Source organism: Zootermopsis nevadensis, unplaced genomic scaffold (genome assembly GCF_977971745.1).
Source record: "Zootermopsis nevadensis isolate Lab colony 2312 unplaced genomic scaffold, Znev_1.0 Znev_ptg000061l, whole genome shotgun sequence".
NCBI classification, from domain to species: Eukaryota; Metazoa; Arthropoda; class Insecta; order Blattodea; family Termopsidae; genus Zootermopsis; species Zootermopsis nevadensis.
In genome coordinates, this window is record NW_028259192.1 from 7,251,162 (window position 1) to 7,275,975 (window position 24,814).

Here is a 24,814-nt window from a genome sequence, read left to right on the forward strand (position 1 = left end):
GAATAGGTTTTCAATTAAAGATTTTTTGATAACTTGATTGGTGAAGTATTCAGTTTAATTAACTCATGATGAACAACGACAAATTTTTTACACAATTAAAATGTTTTTATTGCTTTATATTCTGCAGAATCGCTCAGCTAAAAGGCTGGATGTAGCTAGGCTATGCAAATACGCATTCCGGTTTTGAACTCTCCAGTGTGGCGCCTCATTATCAAAGCGCACGCGCAGTAAGGTATCTTGTTTGTTTACATGACAGTTGCTACAGTGGCTTTTCGAACTTTGGCCTCCCTTTATTATTTCGCGTGTTTTGAATTTGTCGCATCCTTCAGTCCCCAGGTTGTACGTTGACTTAAAAGTTAATCGTCAGATGGCATTCAGGCTAAGGTCACGCGGAAGCAGCTGTTGGCGAGGTGACTTGCCAGTGGCCCTATATGGACATGTACGTTCCCGGTGTTCCTCGCCTAGTATCCCAGATGTGTGAACGAACACTGCGTGACATTGCGGGCCCAATTAACTAGCGCAGTTGGCTGCTGTGGTAACGAAGCTGAAATTCTTCAGCTGTGTTGCAACGGTCATTTCCAAACAGCAGTGCGACACAACAACGCATCTGGACTGTTTAACTTGGAGTTGAATGTCATCATCATCATCATCATCATCATCATCAAATGATTTTTCGTAACCTCTGACGGAATATAACATACACTTAAATAACACCTCCTCCTTCCAGATCATTGTGTACTTACCATTTTTAAATTTAATTTCATTCTCGTCTTCATTTGGGTATTGGATTTTCCTGGCCCAGGTCAGGGACCGGTGGAGGACTTTGGTTAATTCGGTGATGAACTTTCGGGTTCCCTAAGCCATCTAGTTAGTTAGTTAGTATCTTCTTCATTAAGAACAGCGTCGCTAAATACACCAAAGGTACGTTTGTCTTCATCATCATAACCGTCAAGTAATCGAACTGTTTCACGTACATTAAAAGATTTCCTTTCCTAAGGCCATGATCCTAATAAATTCCGAACTTCGATTTGGTTACATTATTTTAAACATGATCCCGCCATTTAGTTCTATGGACGAGGGCCCAGGGCCCCGCGCGCCTCACACCTGCACTTGTACGTATTGGAGTTGATTTTTTTCCTCTGCTGTTTCTGTAATTTGTCGTATAAATGTGCTTTTATCTGGGACGGACAATAACGAGGAAGGAATTGAGAACATTTTCGATTAAAGCCTCTGGAGATCAAATGATAATCTTTAAATGCCTTCCATATGATTGTATTGTTGGCGGCAGATTATGTTCTGTTCGTCAACGTCGCTCCTTAATTTTTCTGAGTAATTGGCAATTCTTGGCAGCCTGTATTTGTCTTGTGTAATGGCGCGGGTCATGAGGAGAAAACTAGATCAGCCCCGAGTTACGTAAAGGTTGTCGAGACCTGGTGCAGACAGAAACCCATGCCACTTATTGAATATAATGCGCAGTTGGTATGCTCCATTATGACTTCAAAATTAAGAAGCTGTCTGTAATTAGTAGCTAAATAACCAGACCACTGTTATATCCCCTTGCTTATCTACAAGGCCGTATATTTCTTTCTATGTGTTTACCACTGAGGGCGAAATACGAAGTTTTCACGTTAATTTAAAACAACAGGTTAATTGATGGATGATCTATAATTTTGATCTTCGGGTTTAGCGTGAGCGACGAACACTTTCTGTTCCTGTTTATGTCTGCAGCGTCTTTCATCACATGGTTATAACAGTGATCTTGGATTACATTGTTTCAACAGTTCGTTTGCGAATTTAATAGTCTGTTCACACTAGCTTGTTTTAAATTAAATGTAGATAAATTAAATGTAGATCTACGAGGAGTCGGTGTAGTGACTGTCCACGGGCTGGACAACCATGATTCTATTCACGGCAATGGCGAAAGATTTGTCTCCTAACTGTGTATCCATACCATCTTGGAACCCACTCAGGCGACTGTCTCTTTCGCCTTCTGCCCCCTTCACCTGGTCAAAGCTGACCACTCATCTCAATCTTTTACCGAGGTTAAAGAAAGATGGAGCTTCTCCATTACCGCAATCTTCATGGCATGTTGCGTAAATGGTATAGAACCGGAGATAACTTTACCTGAACTTTTATCTTTATTTTTGATTTGAAATGTGTGTATTGGTCCTTACAAGAACAGTTGTCTCACTTAGAAGTATTGGTTCTTCTGATCTGAATTCATTTGGTGTTCGATTCAAAAGGTTTTGTTTCTCAAATTACAGCGTGGAATTAATTCCAGAAACATGGCCTGTATAAACTCTGTGTATCATAATCGTCTGCATTCTGCAGTTGTGTATCTTACACTGATAAGAAAGAAATATGTTGTTTTCGTTGTTACGAAATTGGAAGTTTTTGTAAGACTAGTTTACAACCGATGCTTAAAATATGTTTAGTATCTCTTATCGATCAGACACGTTGTTGATGAACTTAACCAGAGTTTGGATTCTCTCCTTCTAGAGATATTTTAGATGCTTTGTATGGAACTTCTATTTCGTATATTGAATTAGTGACTATGAAATGGGACAGTCATTCGGATAACATTTTTTCCACGAATTTATACCTGCAAGATTCAATGTGTTTACACTTTGTCGTGAAATGTCCAGACGGCTGACCATGGAGCAGGCTCTGTTTTTTTATATTAGCTAGGTAGAATTAATGGAGTTGGATGAAGCTGGCTTATTATAGAGTTTCTTTGCTTGAATTTTGTTACTGAGATATGACGACACCGGTTCGGAAATCAGTCACTTAGTGAGACAGGGTCAGTCAATCAGCTGATTCATTAAAACTACGATCATAATGTATACCGCACAGTTTGTGTTGATTTCAGTTAGCTTTTAAATGTTCACGTCTGATAAACTTCACCACAGGGTAACAGTGTCGTGTATCGTACTTGCATTATGTACTCTGGTGTCTGGCGGTCGGAATGATAAGTTATCTGGCAGCTAATTGTAGAAACGACGTAACTAGAACAGTTTATTATCCATGTGACTTAGTGTGCTCGCTTTAAAGTGTGGTTTGTGGTATCGGTAGACTTAACTAATCCTGCGTCAGTGATATGGAATATGGGGTGATATCAAATGTCACAGGAAGCATGCATGATATCATTAAGAGCTTTAGACCATGGCTATTACATTCCGAAGGTCCGTGGATTGAATCTCTGATTGCATTTCCTGCTTGTCTTGTGTTCCTGCTTCATATTTACGCGGAGTGAAGATGATGATGCTGTTATTCTAGGGTTTGGCGCCGTGTAGACTTGTCGGTAGATGCAGAAATTCTCCTTCTAAAGCCCTCAAGATGAAAACATCGTCTTTCTTCGTAACGTTGGCATCTACCGACGAGTTTACACGGTGTCAAAACCCAGATGAATAGCACCTTTGCCTTCCTACTTTTAGTGTAGATCGAATTCCGAGCTCATCTCTTACCATTGTAAAAAAGAGGGTTTTGTTTGTCCGTCCAGTGCTTTAAAGTGATCCTTGATTTTATGATGTGTTTTCGCTATCTCCTCAACCGACGTGTACATCGTGGTCTAGTAAATATCGCACAGAGAAAGTGAGACTTTATCAATCTGGGAGGGAGGTGAAGTTTTTAGTTTACAGCCATTCTTGCAATGAATGTCTCCATTTTATATTCCTTACAATCTATATTTCCCAAAAGAAGTACATTTATTTCTAACAGTTGATATTGTGTCAGTAAATAACCTCTCAAACTACATAAACCGACTTTATTTTCTAACAGCAAAATGTTGGACTTTGCACTGTTGTCACGAGCCGGATTGTCGCACTGAAATGTCTGGCTGCGGCTAGACCGCTGAATTCCTGAGAGAGATAGGACACTTATCCGTGATGAAACATGCCTTTGGGGTCAACGTAGCCATTTATGTACTGGCCTCCATCATCGCCTTGGTGATGTACATAGCAAAGATGTCAGAAACGTCGGTAAACTTCGACTAAAAAAGAGGACTCAACAGCCCAGAAGACAGCTATTTCAGTTGTAACAATTTGTGTCCTTAAATCCAACTCCGATTGCCATTCCTGTGCCTGGGACATAGGCAATTTGAATTGAGCTCCTGGACATATCGAAAGCATTACAAATTAACAAGATCGGAAGGCGGATTCCGTAACGGAATACACGTCTATCTTCGTGTGTTCTCTGCAGCGTGGATGCAAGGGTATTGAATCCGCCTTGTTCGATAGTTCTCACTTGGGCCACCAGATCGCCGAACTCATTTCTGTCTCACGACATGGCATCCGCCATTTTGTTATTACTGCTCGCAGGATATTCAAACGTACAATGTTGAGGTCATGCAGAACAGCACGACCTCTGCATCAAATTTTGTCCAAATCCGTCCAGTTCTCAAATAAAAACGACTGGACAGGCGGACGGACTCGACCAGCCCATCATGCGTTGTCCCTATGCACTTCGTGCAAAGAGTGCACAATAACAGAATGCCATTCCACTATGTGGTTGGCCTGCAAACCAGCATGACATACGTGTGTTTGAATGCAGCCAGGAGTTTTCGGATCTGCATTTATTGAGAAGTCTTGTCATCGAAATTTCCTGGAAAGGTCATCAGCTGCCTGGTTATTGACTGGCAGTTTACATTGCTTTAAGGCAGTGGTATTGAACCTGGGGTACGCGAAGACATCTTCGGGGGTACGCGAAATTTAAAAAAAAATTATTTTATGATAAACACTGAATAATCAGTAATGTAATTTATTTAATTTATTTTAGATGTAGATTATATACTATGCATAACTTTGGGGGTACAAACTTGAAGAGAAATTATATTTGGGGGTACGCGAACAAAAAAGGTTGAATACCATTGGTTTTAAGGCATAGCTCATAAACGTTAAGTGCACAAAATCGTTGCCAGACGGATAAAGCCACATAATTGCTAAGCCATGATAATTGTCTTTAAGTTATCATGCGTACACAGGAAAAAGAACAGAATTAACTGTTAATTAAAACTCTGAAGGGTCACTTAATTGCTCCGCTCCCTCGAAAAAGCGATAATCAGCTGAAAAGATTTTTATCATGCGCTAATTAACTTAATACATTATGAAGAGTAAATGTATGGTCGACTCAAAACATCTCCTTAATCTGTACTCGATCGCCAACTGATTTTTTTTTAACATCGATGTTGTGACAGAAGTTGGTGGGACGAACGCGAGGTGGCTGGAAGAATCCGTTGAACCAACGATTAGATATGAAGAACTAGCAGAGTGTGAAACGATGGGAGAAACGAATTAGTTTTACTGCAATTCGCAGGTTGAACAGTTGAACGTTGCAGTGTTCCCGAAGTGGCTAGCTGGCACTGCATGAAATGTAATGAGTAATGGACCACATGCTATACATCCGTTTTGGATGAATTATAACACATTTCCTTTCTCCAGCATGTAAACACCGCCCTTGATTCCGCCAGGTGACCTTTTGCAAACCTGCCAAGGATTGACTTGTTTCGAACAGTCTCTCTCTTTCTGTTTCTCACCTCGCAAGATTTAACATTCAAAAACACAATAACTTCCCTTCCTCCCATGGCAAATGGGCTTGCAGTACTACGCGGACCGGACGAACCAGCCTTCAATGCATTTCCTGTAAGAAAATAAGGGTCACTTCATATTCCTTTCCACTGTATCTTTATCTTCCCTTCTTCCATCTCCTTCGTTTGTCCGCACTGTTTACTGCCTTACAGGAAAACAGCATTAAATACTATGAGCCGTGCTACGTACTACGTTATTTCACAACGTGATTTTTGTTGAAAATTTGTGTAAATGGTCATGTTCTCTGTTTCTGTAAGATGTCAGGATGTTCCTTGTGCATAGTAATGCTATCTCCTGGAAGGGTGCAAAATTACGTAGGGTCCACTAACAACCATGACGCAAATATCAAACTGGCTTTTATACATTATTATTTTATTATATTATCTCCAGATTTGTTGTAGATGCAGGTCTTCCGACCTACTGGTTCTACGCTCTTAATTTTTCCAAAACAAAGAGTGATAAAAGCTCCAATTTGTTTTTTTATAAATGTTATGTGTTTTATAATTTATGATTTAATTATCTACGAAGTGAGTAACTCAGGCTGTAAACCGTCGAATGATAGATGATCAATGAATAATGAATTAGAAAAGATGTGGGAGGAAGCGATCGTGTCGTAGAAGGTGCTATCCCGGAATTTGTTTGGAGGGGCTGTGGAAATACACAAAAAATCTCAGTGACGATAATTGGTCTCCATGCCGAGATTTTAACTCGGAACCTTCAAATACAAAGTGGGAGTGAGAACCACTCGGCCCCGACATTCGGTAAAAATATCTGAATTGTGTTGATTTAATCTATGTAGCCCGATAGCAGAACTGGTGAAGGTTATGATAACATTGCGCAAGCTTACCAGAACGTTTCTTTTTTTTTTCAGTAGAAACAATGTTGGTATTGTGTGTGTGTGGAGTGTCACATACAGGCGCGTTGTATTCTGACATAAGTTAATTTCAGTGTTCTATGATCGTCTCAAACACGTGAGAGCTACAACTTTTATATGACACTTTTTTATTTCAGCTGTTTTATTGAAATAGACAGGCTTTGTTTGAAATAAATACCGTTTAACAGAGTGGCCTGACCAAGTCAAAAAGGCGTGATCAGTTTCTGCTCAGAAATACTTCGCTTCTGATTTTTCAATTTTCTAAGCTGTGCAAAACGGAATGTTGGTTAATAAAACCTTCTCGGGCAGTCAGCCGCGTCAACTGGTTACCGTAGTAAACCGACGTTTCGGGAACCAACTCTGTCCCCATCATCAGGGTTCTGATGTGACTGGATACCTCGGAAGTCGCGACAGAACCCTGATGATGGGGACAGAGTTGGTTCCCGAAACGTCGGTTTACTACGGTAACCAGTTGACGCGGCTGATTGCCCGAGAAGATTTTATTTGTTGTACTCGCCGCGAAAGTCTCAAATCCTATATGAAATGTTGGTTGCTACATGATAATGGGCCCGTATTGTTCAACACCTGTAATGCACTTATGATCATTTGACGTTTGCGAAGCTCCTGTGGTTTGGCCTCCACAGTTTCCGGACCCCAACCCCGTCGAGTCACACTTTTGTCGAGGTCTGCTACAACCGAATCGACAACTTCTTTTAGGGCTCGCCTACAGAATGAGGTTAATGGTGTCTGGTCGAACGCAGATGCACGAAAAGAGAGTGGGTTAGATTCATTTAAATAATATTTAAAAATTAAAGAAAACGCATCTTCATTACAAAATGAAATGGTTTATGATGTTTAGGGAAATAATTGCTGTTTATTCTGACAATCGCACTAAACTCGTGAATACATCTGCGAACAAAATGAAGAGTTATCGAATGTTAAAGCAGGGTATATATAGTAACCACTGTGTTGTAGAAGGTTAAAGGAGATTATAGATACAATGCTACCATTAAAAATCTGTCTCATCTCTCCCACTTGACGTTCAGATCTAGTTGTTATCCTATTTTATATTTAAGAGGTTGCGGCTTCAACTATCAGCCCAGAAACTTGCTATTCTCAGTAATTTAATAGTGGTTTTCTTCGAACTTTCCAAACAAATACCGGAATATTACCGTGAATTAGGCCACGACAATTTATTTCCACATAATTATCTTCAGAATCACCGCCACGATAACCTCAAATCGTACAAAGTTCTTTACTTATCTACATATTTATTTATCTGAAAATAAATTACTCGCCATGCTAATTTGTAAACTTAAGTGGTGAGTTCTGCAGGAACTGTTGGACCCGACGCTGTATGCAGCGGTTTTTGAGTACCAGAACGTTATTGTTCTCTGGATGACAATCTTACCACGCAGAGCGGCAGCTTTTTGATGCTACGTGCTTACGATAAGTTAAACAAGCGATTATCAGTCTTTTGGTGTTCACGACACATTTCGGATAATCATTCTTTTCTTTGCGGCAACAGAATTAGATTAGATAACAAACATGTATTATGAGTAAATCTATTTTTAGAAATCTTACTTTCGTTTTTCGCTCTTGCATTAGGTTTCTTGTTTAATATTATTTCTTGTCGCGTTTTCTTGTAACAAATCTGTCCATTTTTAGGGTCACTGCTAGCAATAAACATTTTATCCCAAAGTAAGTTGTTTTCAGCAATGAGCACTACATTTTACACAACTTGCGTAAGAATTGTGCGATATAGAACCTTGCATACGCAAACGTTAAGACTGTTCGTGGCAGACTCTGTCAACAAACGGAGCCCATAAGAATTTATTTGCAGCAATAAGTAGGGCGAGGTAACTTCATGGCCACTTTTATAACTCCACTACCAACAGTAACTGCTACTACCATTGTCACTAGTTTCGGCTTCCAAGTTTCAGATATAACTAATTACTAAAATATATATTTAATTACAGATCATTTATTTGTTTGAAGCCTCGCAGCGCATTTGGCAGAAGATCGCGCCACCGGCATACCCAGTTGAGAACCACAGACTTCAACAGTGGAATTTTGTTGGCGCATTTTTCTAAGTAAAGCGATATTTCACACCTTTAGCTATAGGCTATTCCAACTAAGATGAGAGGCGGTCAAAACAAATTCCCCTCTCCTCCCACTCCTTTTGAAACACGTGGTAGCAATGTTACTGTCTGTCCTCCAAACATTTGCTGCTATCATTCTGGTACTTTCTCTATTACTGTAATGCTCTGTGCTTACTAAATTAAAATATAATGTAACTTTATATTATACACACCAATCACCAGGCCTCGCGAACAAATAAACTCTTACTTGATAACTGTGTCTTCACATAAATTACTGTTACAAGTCACAGAACTCACGAAAGAATGTTTTACTCATGGGTAGTCCGTCAACTCGCTGTTCCAATAGATATGCACCCGCCCCAAATCGTTTGTACAGAAAGAACTTAAGCAGCATGTATAACTGTAACATTTAACACTATTTGTGTAATAAATTCTTACCAAAATGACGCTCCAAACCGTTATCGCTGCAAAGAATAATATAATTGCTATTGCATTCTTTTTTAAAAAAAGAACAGTGATATGAAATGACACCGGATGAGGGACAAGGTTAGGAAGCGGTAAGAGACCTTCCCCTTACGCGACTCTCGCCTATCATCTTACCTGGAACGCAGTATTGTTCATTGTCTTTGTTCAATGAAAGAGAAGGTTCAGAGCGGATTTGTATCAAATGTCTGTGATAATGGGTGTTTGTTGAAAGCGATTAATTAATGTAAATATTTCGTCCTTGATAAATACATATTATTGCAAAATGAGCACAAAAAAGCCTACAGCTGGTGCAGAGTTATAACAAAGCGTGGCGAGAAGAGTGTTTCTTTACAGACGTAGGATGTGCGCTTTGTGCGTTATTTGTTGTGACACAATCTGTGAATTGGGAGTCTATAACCTGAAAAGCAGAAACAAGGGCAGGGCTTGTTTTATGGAATTTTACATTGTTAAGCACAACAAACTGTTTGGAGAAAGTTTGTGAAACCGTTTATAGTAGATGTAGCAGAAGGTGTTTGCCAGAAATAAGACATTGTTTGTAAACAGTCTCACAGTTTATCAAGAATAACTCACGTTTAGTGCAAGCAATGAATGGTGGCTGGTAAAAGTTGAGTATGCAGTTTAGAAGTTTGTGTACTTTTCGGTAGGGCTGGAGGACGTAATGACGCGACACAGCTCAATTGCCAGAATCGCTGTCGTCATCGAATTACTTTCTGTGGAATCTGTTAAAGGTACGACAGGCGAGGACACTGCGACTCTCTGATCCAAAACTCATTAAAATCCGTCTATCATAACGGCTTATTAAATGTTCGTACTCACGGCTAGAAGATCTTAAATGCGACTTAAGCTTTGCTCTACAACCCAATTGTGGGTCTTCGCCACCTCCATTTCCGAGGTTTTCCTAGACTTTGAAGCGTAAATGTGTGAGTAGTGAGTGACCAGCCCACTGCCTCTGCATAATTTCTACTCAGTCTTGATTTGACTGCTAGAGCCATCTAGTAGTGAATCAGGGGAGGCTTGGGTGAGAAATGGCCGCTGAATTTTGCTTACGAAACATCTGGTTCCAGTAATTTGGTGGGAACGGTCAGAAATCCATTCGGAAACACGGTGCCAACTTTACTTGAAACGTTTATCCTGGCCAGACGACTGCAGAATGTTAGAAGTAGGTTATGATCGCTTTCTCAACCGTTCAAGACCAAATCTGTAATCACCCTGACATCGGAATTCTCTACAGGCCTCAGCCTTCGTATAATTGGTTTAAAATAGCCAAGCTTCTGGCTGGCATGGACTTGAGAGCCAGCTTTGGCAAGGCGATGCTTCAGATTGGTATTACACATACGGTAAATATTTTAGGTGTCGTTCCATTACCTTAAAGAAAAGTGGTACCACATCACAGGTATATCCCGATTTACTTACCTTCGGTTTGCGCCGTTTCGTATAACGCTTAGGAACGGAACACATGTTGATACGCTCCGAAAACTCGTCTAAGATTTTCTGTTGGCTTTGAATAAGGTATTCTGGGATGTCATGCCGTGTAGTCGTGTAGGCAGTTACAGCCGTTTGTGAGCATTATATCAGCCGTGTACATCCCCCCCCGAACGGTTTGTAACAACCTACACGACGTCACAACCCATAAGGTTACAAACCATGTAAATATTTACAGCCATATGGACCTCAGATCTCGCAGACCTATTGATTTCGTCATGTATATCCGACTGATAGTTAAGTATGAGTGCCCAGAGGTGGCTTTACTTGACCGATTTCGATCAAACTCAGGAAGATAGGGGAAATGAGACAATTATAAGAATAGTTAATGACACATTTGAAACAGATCAGACTTTTAATTCGGATAAAAGGATGCAGATTAAGGTGATAACTTATTTAAATCCTTTAGGTGCTTCCAGTACCAGTGTCTCGTCTTACAATCAAGAACAGACTACCCCTTATTACGCACATATTCCCCTAGCGGTAGGCAAGGTGAGCACCGCTTACAAAATCACCAACAATTTCAAGCGAGTTTTGAGGAAGGCAGCTTAATTTACCGAACAAAGAAAACAGGTGAATTGTTAATGGTTTTGTTTACATATTTTTCTTTTTGATGTTTCGCAGTTTTTCTACACTCCACATATTATTCTTCCCATTTAAATAGCAAAAAATATGCAAAATATAATTAATTATGAAAATTGTGACTCAATTAAAACACTTATTAGAATCGTCGAAGTTAATGCCTCTACTGTGTTTATAAGTCATCCATTCGGGGTGATCATATTATCAGCAAAGCTGATATTAATTTGAAAACATGGCGAAGCTGCTAGCTAGATAGACTGAACTTAACCAACAAAGCGTTTGTAGCCAGCTGCAATACTCATGTTATTATACGTATTAATCTTATATTACTAATAGCCCAAGTTCTTCGTTCTGTGGATTAAATATAAGAGGGAAGCAAAGATAAAGCTCGAATTTCATAAACACGTTCAAATCTAGATTTCTAAGAAAATGGAGCAGGAAAACAGCAGCTCTTATTCCACCGCAGCCAAAACTAACACTTCATCCGAGCCTCCAACAGATGAGAGCTATGACTTGATTCATTCTAAAGGAATAAATGGAGTCTGACATATACTTCGGTTCTTTTTTCGGATTTTTACAAAAATCGATAATCACATTTCGTCGTAGGTGTGAGCTGTTGTGTCATACCATTTGTAAACTGTAATTTGCATTGGCTTTAGGCTATGTAACTTTGGAGAGCTGCTTTACGTACGGGGCTAAATTAATTTTTACGCATGGTTTGAATCGAAGATTTCTGTCTTCTGAGTTGTTGTGCTGTGTAGTCTGGTAGATGTTTACTAACGTTTCAGAGGTCATACTGCCACCGTCATGATCATCGCCCTGATGACGGAGGCAGTATGACCTCTGAAACGTTAGTAAACATCTACCAGACTACACAGCGCAACAACCCAGAAGACAGAAATCTTCATACTCATCGCCCTGATGATGGAGGCAGTATGACCTCTGAAACGTTGGTAAACATCGACCAGACTACACAGCGCAACAACCCAGAAGACAGAAATCTTCATACTCATCGCCCTAATGATGGAGGCAGTATGACCTCTGAAACGTTGGTAAACATCGACCAGACTACACAGCGCAACAACCCAGAAGACAGAAATCTTCATACTCATCGCCCTGATGACGGAGGCAGTATGACCTCTGAAACGTTGGTAAACATCGACCAGACTACACAGCTCAACAACACAGAAATATTCATACTCATCGCCCTGATGATGGAGGCAGTATGACCTCTGAAACGTTGGTTAACATCGACCAGACTACACAGCGCAACAACCCAGAAGACATAAATCTTCATACTCATCGCCCTGATGACGGAGGCATAATGACTTCTGAAACGTTGGTAAACATCGACCAGACTACACAGCGCAACAACCCAGAAGACAGAAATCTTCTTACTCATCGCCCTGATGATGGAGGCAGTATGACCTCTGAAACGTTGGTCAACATCGACCAGACTACACAGCGCAACAACCCAGAAGACAGAAATATTCATACTCACCGCTGTGAAAACCTGAAATCATACATGTTTTGAATCCTTTGTTAGATTTTTGCAGAAATTGTATACTTGGTTACAGCACTTTTATTTAATTAATTTAATTAATTTAATTAATTTGAATTTGTCTCGAGATCTATATTAATTAAGAACGTGAATAAGGTACTGGAAGGGAATATGACAAATGCAGGATATACGGCCAGGTCGCTGTCGTAATCACACTTTCTCGGACTGTCAACAGAAATCAGCACCATCAGGTCACAAATATCGGTCATGTTGTGTTTAGTGAGAAAGTCGCCAACCGCGCGGGGCTGCGTGTTTGCCAGACGCCATTTAAATGTCAGGAGACCTTACAGAAGCAACGTGCATGTAACTTTCCGAACATAACTAATGTGTCATTGATCGTCGTAAGCAGTAAATATGTTAATTTTTCTAAGAGATGAATTGAAAGGGAACTTTCTGTACAAATATAAATTTTATGTCATTCTTTGTTATATCTCATTTTGGCAGAGATAAAAAAATATATATATACCAATGTAGGTTATGTGACCAACATTGTTGGTTTTAAGATGTCTTACCTCGTAATCCAACAATTGCACTAACAAAATAACAAAATATGAATCCTGTACGTTTCCAAATGCAAACCAGTTCGTTGTCAATGATTATTTTGTTGAACTCAGAGGATTACTAATACGATTAACATGGGCAATCATGACCGGATTTACAGTGTTGACTTGATGTAACATTTTTGTTGCTTTTATGTTAAATACCTAAAACATAACCTCAAAATATTACAACGTCGTATATCGTAGTACGATTTGAGGTTCTCACGGCGGTGACTACGAAGATGGCTGTCTTCTGGGTTGTAGCACCGTATAGTCTGGTAGACGTTTACCGACGTTTCAGAAGCAAGAAATTAAGACATACGAAGATGGCTGTCTTCTGGGTTGTAGCACCGTGTAGTCTGGTAGACGTTTACCGACGTTTCAGAAGCACAAAATTAAGACATACGAAGATGGCTGTCTTCTGGGTTGTAGCACCGTGTAGTCTGGTAGACTTTACCGACGTTTCAGAAGCAAAAAATTAAGACATACGAAAATGGCTGTCTTCTGGGTTGTAGCACCGTGTAGTCTGGTAGACGTTTACCGACGTTTCAGAAGCAAAAAATTAAGACATACGAAAATGGCTGTCTTCTGGGTTGTAGCACCGTGTAGTCTGGTAGACTTTACCGACGTTTCAGAAGCAAAAAATTAAGACATACGAAAATGGCTGTCTTCTGGATTGTAGGGCCGTGTAGTCTGGCAGAAGTTGGCAGCAAGGATATCTGAAACGCTGGTAAACTTCTACCAGATATTCTTTGCTTCTATAGTTGAATGTTTGTATTTTTTTCGAAGGAACACTTTAATTGCGAAATCATCTACATTGTTCATGTAATATGGGCAAAAGCACGCCTTTCAGAATATAATCACTTTCTGATACTCGTGATGAAAGACTGAGGTTTAACAGAGCTAAATAAGTCCTATAGTGGGTGCATTTGTCGCTTTTTGTTTTAAAAACATTTCATATGACGAACGAATTGAGAACCTTAGCATGGTAATCTTACCTTCAAGTACCTTATGTTTTACGGCGTATCTCTGAAGTGTTTACCTGAAAGAGAAAAATGTCCTTAATAAAAGTTACAGAGGTCTATAAGAATGCATATTTGTGTCTTATTCCCACAGTATTTGCATATAACTAGCTTATCTCGAGTGTGCGCCAAGGAAAGCATTGATCATCGTCCCTCTGTCACCTTTCCATCAAATGTCTGCTCAGTTTACAACGCAGTAAGTGCATCTGTAAATCAACGAGGCGCCTTGCATAAACTAAACGCATTTATTTAACGCCACACCAAGGGTACATTTACCTAACCTTATTTTAAATACAGAATCCATCAATAATATTTGCTCTTTTTCCTGTTGCCCACCGTTTTCCAGGAAATTGTTTCGGTGACGTTAATGCAAAAATGAGTAGGCTTCTGAATGATCTTATCGGATCTGCTTTTGTAAGTTGTTTTAGTTCTCCTTACTTTTTCGAAGAAAGATTTCGTAATCTAGTAATAATTATTGAACTCTTAACAGAACTTTTATGGTACCCGATGTGAATATGGTCTCCGTGACATCAGGTGAACTAGTCGTGTGACGTTAGTTTTCTTAGTGAATCTTTGAGTGGCGCGGTAGTTTGCAAAGGATACAGTGCATTGACATTTTGTAGCCTGAATAGTAGGTGAGTCCATCTAGGAAGATGAGTATTTTCTCCATTTTTATAACAAACGGAAGCTTTGCGAATCGCGTGTGATGTTTGCAAAGTTACTAATTTAAGAGGGCCAACATTCATATTTAACCTTTTCAAGAAGCCGACGTTGGTCTGAATAATATTTAATAATCCATCCCCTACCGAAAAGAAAACGCGACTCTTACATATGAATTATTTAACGCTGTTTAAGGCAATGATTGCTGTTTATTCTGAGAATCATAGGTAACTCGTGAATATACTATGCTGGTAAAATGCACAATTGGTTATTATTACAACAGCTGGTACGTACAGATGTAACTGGAGTTTAAAATGTTAAGCACGAACAGTAAGCATAGCTAAATCCGTTTCCAATGCATCTGCATAAAAATCTATGCACAGAAAACCAGGAAATTATTTAAAAGGAACATGTTTTTGAAAGTAAATAATTTGTTCGATATTCTAATTATGCTGTCTTATAAACACTCTTTAAAACCGAAGCATTGTGTGTTGACGTCATTTATTGTTATGGCCATAACTTATGTAATTTTATAATCTTTGGAAGTGAACAACCTTTGTTACTTGGTGTAACTACCACGTTCATGCATATCAGCAGTAAGTGTGCTAGAGTGTCATATGGGGGATGGAATAGATACTGCAGTCCATATTATTTTTATAAGTAAATTCAGTAATAACCCCCTGTTTTTAAATTAGCATCATTCGTAAAGTTTTAATATCTTCATAAAGAAAGAAGTCGTCTTGATGCCCCAAGTAAACACCGAGATGCAGAACGAGGCATTGCACGAGGAAATCTTTATCCAGAGTGTGAGCCACATCCTATGTAGGTCTGTTGGTCATTTGCCAGTATGTGAAGCGCTGGGTGCATAACTACCCTGGGACCCTGAGACGTACACCTCTGTCTGCAGTAAACGTTGTGTTTATTTCCTATCGTCTGGCGCCGAGCGTCCGAACAGCTGCCAATGTCAGTCTGCACTTCTCGAAGTTTAGCGTCCACGCAAATGAAACTGGTTCCTTGTAGACTGAACGATTTTCCAAGAATTTTCCTTTCAGTTCTGCTGCAACTGAGACATGGATGTCGTTCCGTGGGTGATGTATTCTGCTTTGGTTTTATAGTCGCCCAACTCGTCAAAACATTCCATTCATTTGTTTTAATCCGAAATTCATTGCCGTGTTCCCAAGAACCCGCCACTGAAACCTTTGCTGAGGTAGATGAGGGAAGATTGTGTCCGGTCTACACTGTCCCATCCTATTTCTTTCGATCCACTTTAGTATTATCCTACCATCTGTGCCCGGGTCTCCCAAGTAGTGTCTTACCTTTAGGTTTCCCAACGAAAATTTTGTAGGCTGTACATGTATCTCCCCCCTCCCCATGTACTACACGCCCCGCCCATCATTTTATCACCCTAATATTTGATGCAGGGTACAAACAAATTACACCAAACGTCTTGACCAAGTGATTAGCACTGAGACTTCGTATTTGGGAAGTCTCGGATAAAAAATTCCGCCTTGAGACTGGCTGTTGTGAATGGGAGTTTTCCTAATTTTGGCCAGTTCTGTTGGGCAAATGACAAAACAAGATGGTACTAATAATAGTAATTGTAGTAATGTACGTCTTTCACCGATCGTGTCGCGTTTAGAGAATGTGTTGTCATCTGTTATGGGAACTACATGCTCTGACGTATGACTCGAGAAGAGCCTAGGAGAATGACCATAATGTACTATAAACACGATTGTTTGATTATGCATGTATTGTTTTTGGGAATCATGGTTATGACGTCTGAAGTCACTGTGTATGACTCATTAAAACTTTGGAACTAACCAGACGTTATATTCTCACCCATTTCCACCGTTAGACAAAAGTAGTGTATGGTTTGTAAGCTCCTTTCCAAATGTCGCTCTCCAAAGAACACTTCTTACTGTTGTATACAAACATGAAAAGAGAGAGTAAATATTTCGATTCATGATCATGAATTTTTGTGAAAATATTTAAATAGGTATTAAAATGACTCTGCGTAATTAGCAACTTCACCAGAACGCTGTGAGGTAAGTATGCCTGAAATGTACAGTTAAAACCCGCAACACCGTTTTTTTGTATACCTCGCATTGCACCAACGAAAATCTTTAAACAGAAATTATCTTTTTTACTTTCAAAGGGAAAATCCCCTGGTAAAACACTACACCTACTAACCGCATTCCGTCAACACCTGTGCCTACATAGATGAGCCGTTAAACATTAAAATTAGTGCATTACAACGCCGTGACATTTAATTACCATCGGCTACAGAGACAACTCTTTGGACATCGACAATTCTCTGAGTTGATATTGAAAGAAAAACCATCAACGAAACTTGCGAAGGTATGAAATGGTTGACTTGGTGGACTAGTGGTTAGTGCTCGCCACTGGACCTAAGGTTCGCGGGTTAAATTCCGGCCGAGGTCGATGGATTATTAAGGGTGAGGGGAAGTAATGCCGGCGGTCCCATGTCGTAGATTTAGGGCATGTAAAAGAACCTTACGAGCATGAATGAGATGTTTCGTAAGCAAAATTCAGCGGTCATTTCTCACCCAAGTCTCCTGATTTACTGATAGATGGCTCTGGATTGATCACTACTCACAAATGCACGCTTCAAAAGACCAAGAATTCTCCTAAGCGGGGAGGTCATGGCCCGAAAACGGGCCGATGCACCATAGGTGATGATGATGTGAAATGGTTGAAGGGTGCACAATTTTAATATCTTGAGGATGTGTTCGTTACTTGGGTAGAACAAGTGAATGCGATGATGTTACTGGGGAATTAGCGAAATTACTCGGTCAAGACGTGGCAACTTTTTTGCACAAAACTTGTTTGTTCTTTGCTTAAAAATGAGACTGTATAAAAGATGAGCAGGCCTACAGTGTAAGATTACTCCCCAGAGTGTGTAGATATTCACGATTTCTATTGCCACACGTGGAAGTTTGTTAAGTTCTTTTGTGTCGAACAAGGCAAGACATTTATTTTGAATGGCGAGTAGATAAGGGTATGGCAGGTGACTGTCGCTGCCTATTTCAGCGTTCTATCCATGGGGATATTTATGAAAATCGCAAACACGAGAATTCATCCTGAATTCGTGTCCCAAAAGAGGATGGCTTCGGCGAAGATATTACGGGAACAAAGGCCATAGCCCCAGAAAACGGTCTTGGGTTAGAGTTCCAGTAAAGTTAATTTCTTTAGCTCTGAGATCAAACGCGATAGAAGAATAGTGCAAAGACCAGAATTGTTTGTTTTGGCTGGGAGGTTACAACGACAAACAAAAGAACCACGATAAACTGTCCTGGTAAGATTGTTTATGTAGGTCTGTATGTAAGTAAGATAAAAGAACGGCACTAATCATGAAGGCATTTGTCGAATTTCCTCGCAGTAAAGCTGCGGGCATTATGCTGGAAAATCCGTAAATACAAATACACACAAAAAAAATCGCTTTTCCGCCAACCCTGCTTTTACGCGAGTATTGGTGGTGGTCGAAGTGCGGCGTCCTAACAGAGTACGGCTGTATATTTTACATAGTTTGAATGTTAAGAGCAGTACACTCAGTCTCGCACGGTGAAAAGGTGTACTAATGTCGTCCAAATATTGCAGGGTCGCCCGTTCACTTGAGGCGAGTTTATATTGCTTGCTGGCGAGCTGAAATTCGTTTATACTAACGTGTTATAGCAACATTTTCAGTAGGAGAAGAGAAGGGGTGTGTACCTGAATAGGTCTTGGTTCGAATCCAGATAGACGGCCTTCACCATAGGGGAACTTAGAAATCTTGGTTATTATGTAGATCGGCTTGACCAAAATGGCGGTCGGGGCCACATCCTGTCTCAGAGTACTTATATGTAATGAGGCCTGTAAAATTGTTAGTTATTTTGTTACTAGTTACTGCAAGGTAATTTATATTCTTACTCTAAAGGATTTTAAAGAAAATCCTGATTATCTGCTGCTTTACGTACAAGTGTGTCACAATTAACAGACACTGTACTGTAGAATGTAAGAGTTCAAGGTGAAAATTGTGTCAGACAAAAGCCGTTGCAGGAGAATATTTAAAATAACACGTACGTATCTCTGTAGTAATTTGTATACATTTAGGTAACATTTATATTTGACCAAATATGCCTGCTAAGAAAATTTGAATTTCGAAATAAATATTGTTAAAGACAACGAGAATTGGCTGTTAGTTTTCAAAAATAGTATCAGGAGGGGTTTATTGGCGCCTGGGTCCAACGGGAAAACTTATTGGCCGAGGGGGGAAGTGGGAAGGTGGGGTTCGTATCCTCCCTCAAATGCCTGGGGAGGGGATTAGAAAACACTTCGTTGACCGCCTTTCTTAATTAAAGCAGATACTGGTAATGGGGTCTTTCGTCGGCGAATTTAAGAAAATGGTTTTGTTTTTGTGTCTGGCTGCATTACAACGGTTGGAGCAAATACCACTGTTATGACTGGACGCTACAGAATTATTGTTTGACCTACTTACTGGGATATTTTAAACATCACAGAACTATTGAGCGGCCAGTCACTAACGACTTCATATTGACTAACTAGTAAGAAACAGAATTTATTATTTTGGGGTGTGGTGAACTCGGGTATGTGGTTCAGACTGGAGTTAATCGAATCGAGTGTTTGTTTCCAGAAACATAATTTGGCAACAACACATTACCAAACTCATGTGTGGGTGTTCAATCATAACGAAGGCAATTTTAAATATACGGACATGTCGAGTACATTATTTAATGAATAGGCCTTATCATAATTGTTCAGTCCTCGTCATATGACTCTACGTTAATTTTTTTTAAATTCACCTTCACATTTGGGTGAGGGCGCAGAATGTGAAGGTGGTTTTAGACAGTCGTTCGTTTGGAACAGCTAGGCATACACACAGTCCATCCTCAATTTTCCTTTTCCGCACCTTCCTAGAAAATATTATGCGCGTTGAAACTGCGAAAATAATAAAGGGCAGCTTATTTCTTGAGCAAGTGAGCGACTGTCAGAATTTCAAAAATTGTTATTCTCCATGGAGTTAGTTTATTTAGACCTTGTATGAACTTTGTGTGATTTACTCGTACGTTACCTCCCCTCCGCGAACTTGGCCTATATCACAGTAAGAGTGGAAGGTATGATGGAGCTCAGATGGCTTGTCCCCAACGTTCGTATTTACAACTGCCAACGAAGCTTGGATATATCTTGCGACAAGTTTAATTCAATGGTTACTTTTTGCGCCATTTCAAAACAAAATAGCATCATCACTTAATCACGTAGTTTATACTTTAAGTAATGCATTACCAACTATCGTTTATAGATAAGCAATGTGTCTTAAGACCATATTAAAGTCATGTGATGTATACAATTACGACAAATTTAATTAATAAACTGTAAAAGTTTACAGCAAGTTTGCATTGCTACCATATGTTGGATGGATGTAAATTTGTAATGGTAAATGTGAAGTTCTCACGGCATGGAACCACAAATCCTACAAAGCTTCCCCTGTTACTTAACAAAGTACTCCACTATACAGACGTGTAGGGCAGTGGAGGTAAAGTGGTTAGCGTCGTTAGCTTTACGACCCGGCCGCTGTACCCCCGCTGTATCCACTGGACTGGAGGCTGGGTAGGCCCCAGAGCCGGTGCAGACTTTGTGGCGACAAGAAAACACTTGCCCTCTCGGGAATCACACCCTTGCCATTCACTGCGCTACGTCGGCTCCAGTTTATTAAGGAATCAGGCTCATTTCCTCCTATTTTATTCAGTATTTGCACAAATCATCCCCCTTAAAAGTTTCTTCCTGTTTGTCCGTTGTCCTCCGCTTCCGCTTGAGATTCGATTCGTGATTCCTCTCCGCCAGCTGTGCATTGTAGTTCTCATCTTTCAGCTGTTCGTCATTAAATATTCATTTGGAACGGGAATAGTGGAATCTGTATAGTTTGCAAAAATTACGCGGATTCAAAACATCGTAGTATAAGAGGCGTGAAGGGTTGTTCCGACATTATCTGTTCAGAAAATTTATTAACTCCTTAAATATTTCGATGATGACGCAGAATACGTTATACGAAGTACTTAAGAGAACCATAAGTCTGTTGAGGAAAACTAATTCTTGTGTTGTTTCATCAGATATTTTTTCTTTGTGTTGAAATAAAAGTTATTTTAACAATATTTAAATTGATGAATGACTATCGGGTTACAAGCTACGTCAGGTGACTGAATGGTGAATAAACCATATCTTATGCCCATTCAGCCACTTGACGTGTCTTGTAACCCGAGAGCCTTTCATCAACTTCAGTCGCCGCGAAACCTTCACTTTATACATTACGTATTTAAATTGCATTACCTGCGTTGTTGAGACAACTTATAAACCGAGTTTCGAAGACGTTAAACGTTAAGTGAAATATAACAAGGATCGGTGTAACCGGAACGTCCAAGAATTGGATAGAAAGCCACTAGCATTGGAACTGTTAAGAAATGGTCTGGCGTCCTTGAAATTCGAAATAAATATCTTGGATATCAAATCTAAAACTTCTTGACGATGGTGAGGAGTCAATTGAATAAAAATTTACTTGGATATTATCCATCGTCTAGTAAATATAAAACGTAAAACGACGTTTTGGAGATGGGACTCTATCTCCGTCTTCAGGTTCCTACACAGTTGCGCCCACTAGATAGAGCTAATCCCTATCTCCGAAACGTCGTTTTACGTTTTATATTTACTAGACGATGGATAATATCCAAGTAAATTTTTATTCAAATATCTTGAACGTTAAAGGTAGAGATTCCAGATAATAATGAAATATTTATCAAGGCAACTAGAGAAATCAAACCAGAGCGTTTTGCTAGCTAAAATTGACACGCATTCCGAGGAATAATATTTATGTGTGCGGCGAATCATTGTTAAGGGCTGCTTAACTGCGCATGTGTTTGTAGAGCAGGCCTTCACACACGTATCCTTGCAGTGTGATTCGTTTAGCTTTCCGCGTTGGATGTTTGCAGACCCGTGGCTTTCATGTGTTGTCTGTTTAGTTTTATTAGTGGATTTGTGCTTGTAGCGCATGAAACAGATAGCATTTGTCCCCGTTCTTACTAACCTTCAAAATATAGTACGCAATTGACTGAAGGTTGAGTGCGATTCTCATGTTGAAGCAATGAGAAGACATTGCTTCTTTTCTCCCCGATAGCCGTAGCGTAACTATTGTCCTGATTTTAGAAGTATTTAATTTTGTAGTCCACTGAGCAACTTTTTATTAGAAAGACCTCGAATATTGGAGTGAGAAAGAAAATTGTCGATCAGTAATAAGAAGCAATCCCGTTGGCTCAGCGCAACGTTTTCAAGGCGCACGTGACGTCACAAACCTCCACCAAAGTCCATGATACGAATGGAACATTTACAGGAGCAGCAGCATCATTTGCTGCTGGCAGGAGATGTAGGGGGGGAGTGGGTAGGGGTGGAGGGGGCTTGTGTCTAAAATCGCTGTTGCTGCTGCGGGAGTTATCTATCTGGGAGGTGTTGGGCCGAGCCAATGTTTGTCTGAGTTCAGTCTTTTCATATCTGTCGTTCTCGGCGGACACGCGTGCTCTGGATGTGTGAGGCAAACCCAGGGAGAACTGTGCATAAAAGGACTCATAATATGGTCTGTACTTGCAGAAGTGATTCGCTTTTAGTGGCGTGTGTTCATGCTTGTTGAATGAATGAATTGACGAAGGTCAAACAAACATTTTGTCTACAAGTATCTTCATAAATGCTGTCATCATTGAAAATAAAGTCTTCCTTGAAGAGGGGGCATGTGGAATTGGAAAGAATAAGAAAGAAAGTCATGGGGAAGAAGACGACGTAGAAGGAAATACAATTGGAAGAGAAGATTTTACAATCGGAACTGCTGCCCACTCACCAGCAGTGTGTGCGTCTGGTTGGACCTGCGTTTGGAAGTATGGAAGGTTTAGTAATGACGTCATCGCAGTCTACGGCTTCTCGTTTGCGCCTGCGTAGTGTCTGCGCACGTGCTGCCTCAGTGAATCGAGTGGCCAAAACGAGAAGCAAAAGAACGAACGGCGGTAGTGTTGCCGGGTCTCTGGCGGTAAGCGGGTTGTCATGGCAACCGAATCACAGCATCACACGCCGCACGGCAAGAATCGCCAGGTAATGCTGTTTTCTAATTTGATATTTCCCTTATCAAGTGCTAGTTTTAGTCCATGTGCTTTTGCTTTGTATGAAATATAGGCGTACTTCACTTCGCGGGATTCTTCAAGTACCTAATCTGGATGTTGCTGGACACTGATAACGAAATCGTTAAGACAGCTGATAGACATGTTTCTCTTGTATTTCACTGATTAGACGTTGCCGAATGCGTCACACAGAATATGGAACCTGTAAATAGGAGAAGTCTGATAAATAATATCTAGGCGATTTTGTATTTCTGTAATTTTCATGACGTGCAAGGTTCTAGAAGGGAATTATTTTTAAGAGTTTATTTCGTACGTAAAGTACAACATTGACAATCGCAGTAGTGATTTCAAACCTGCTTTTTCAGTGTTTAGAAACTGACTCGTTACACCTGTCAGCTGTGGCCACACTTTTATCAGAAAGCATAATAATATAACACTGGTTACTTTTAATGATTCAGATGTTTAATAATCAGTCCAACTCATGACTGAATCTTTTTCATGAATCATGTTTTGCTTGCCTATCGCATCTTCTGCACACATGGTTAGCATCTCATTGTTTTTAAATCGTTTGTAGTATGTTACCGTACATTGTTTTGAAGCCTACCTCAAGCTGTGTATAGTTACATACTGCATGACGTAAAAAACTGAATATAGGAATGTTTATGGTTGCTCATTAACTTTCTATTTGAAAAATCAGGAGTGTACAAGTTTCATAACTGACTGTCGTATATCACGACCAAGAAAGTTGTTATTGAAAGTGTCTTTAGGCACATGCTTTTTAAATTGTGGCACTATATTCTAATGAGCTGATGAACAATCTGTGGAAGAATAATGTATGGTGAGCTGTGTCCTGAAAGTATGTCTGCAACGACGAAAAATAATTGAGGTGAATGATTACCTGTTTAACAAGATGTTGGACAAGTTCCATGGCAAATGTCACTTCGCCCTTTTAGTTTTTATGTAAGCGCTATTTCTGTGCTGTAGATTTTGAGCAGAACCAAACATTTTCATTGTTTTAGAAGCGTAACCGACTGCACTTTGCGTCCATCACATTATATTTATTGACGAATTTCGCGGTCGAGTGGTTGTTACTCCATTTTTGGGAGCCCCCGAGTTTAAATCTCGTGTCGGAGACAGACTACCCTGAATGGGTGTTCATGCTTTACCTCAGCAACTCCTGGAAAATGCCGGGAAAGTGACGACCGCTTCCTTCTGTAGGTCGTTCACTGTTCATCTCTTCGACGCGATGTAGCTATTCTGTGCAACAGAAAGCGTCGTTAAATAGATCCGAATGAACAAAATATATTTATGTGTTGTCTGAATTATGCTTCGAACGAACCCAACACGATGACCTTTCAAAAAGTTTCCGTTTGACCTGAGTGGTTATAGATTGGAATCTTGGACGTTGAGGTGAATTATATTCCAAGACTTCTCATGGTCAACTGTAGTTAAGGCGAAATACAGAATTGAGCTTTGTTAAATAGGCCACGTGGTCTTACTTCCCCGTTACTCGAGACAAACTTTATAACGGCTTCGTTCATACGAAACGCTGAGACAACCCAAGCCTGTGGAATATTGTGAGAGCGCTTATGTAAGCGGTGGTCTGTCGCAAGCTTATCAAGAGATAATCCAGCCCAACCAAAGCGTTCTCCTGGAGAGGTGATACAGCCTAGTGACGTAACATGAGTAAACAACACGCACTCGGAACAGAGCCCTCGCTCCAGACACGGCTTTCCTCCGACGCAGTGTTTGTGCG

At 40.1% G+C, this 24,814-nt stretch overlaps 1 protein-coding gene across 6 annotated transcripts in view; it reads left to right on the forward strand.

The window, feature by feature from the left end:
- The window catches only part of raw (NDT-like domain-containing protein raw), a 312,695-nt gene that overhangs the window by 203,700 nt on the left and 84,181 nt on the right, over nucleotides 1–24,814 (forward strand). Inside the window, exon 1 of one of the 6 annotated variants that reach the window (XM_022075347.2) lies at nucleotides 22,409–23,032. The exons of 3 other annotated variants lie outside the window; for them this stretch is intronic. In XM_022075347.2, coding sequence (XP_021931039.1) covers nucleotides 22,824–23,032 — 209 coding nt within the window. In that variant the 5' untranslated portion in view covers nucleotides 22,409–22,823. Of the gene's footprint in view, nucleotides 1–22,408; nucleotides 23,033–24,814 lie in introns of those variants that run through there. 2 more of the 6 variants (XM_022075346.2, XM_022075348.2) reach the window with 2 other exon arrangements.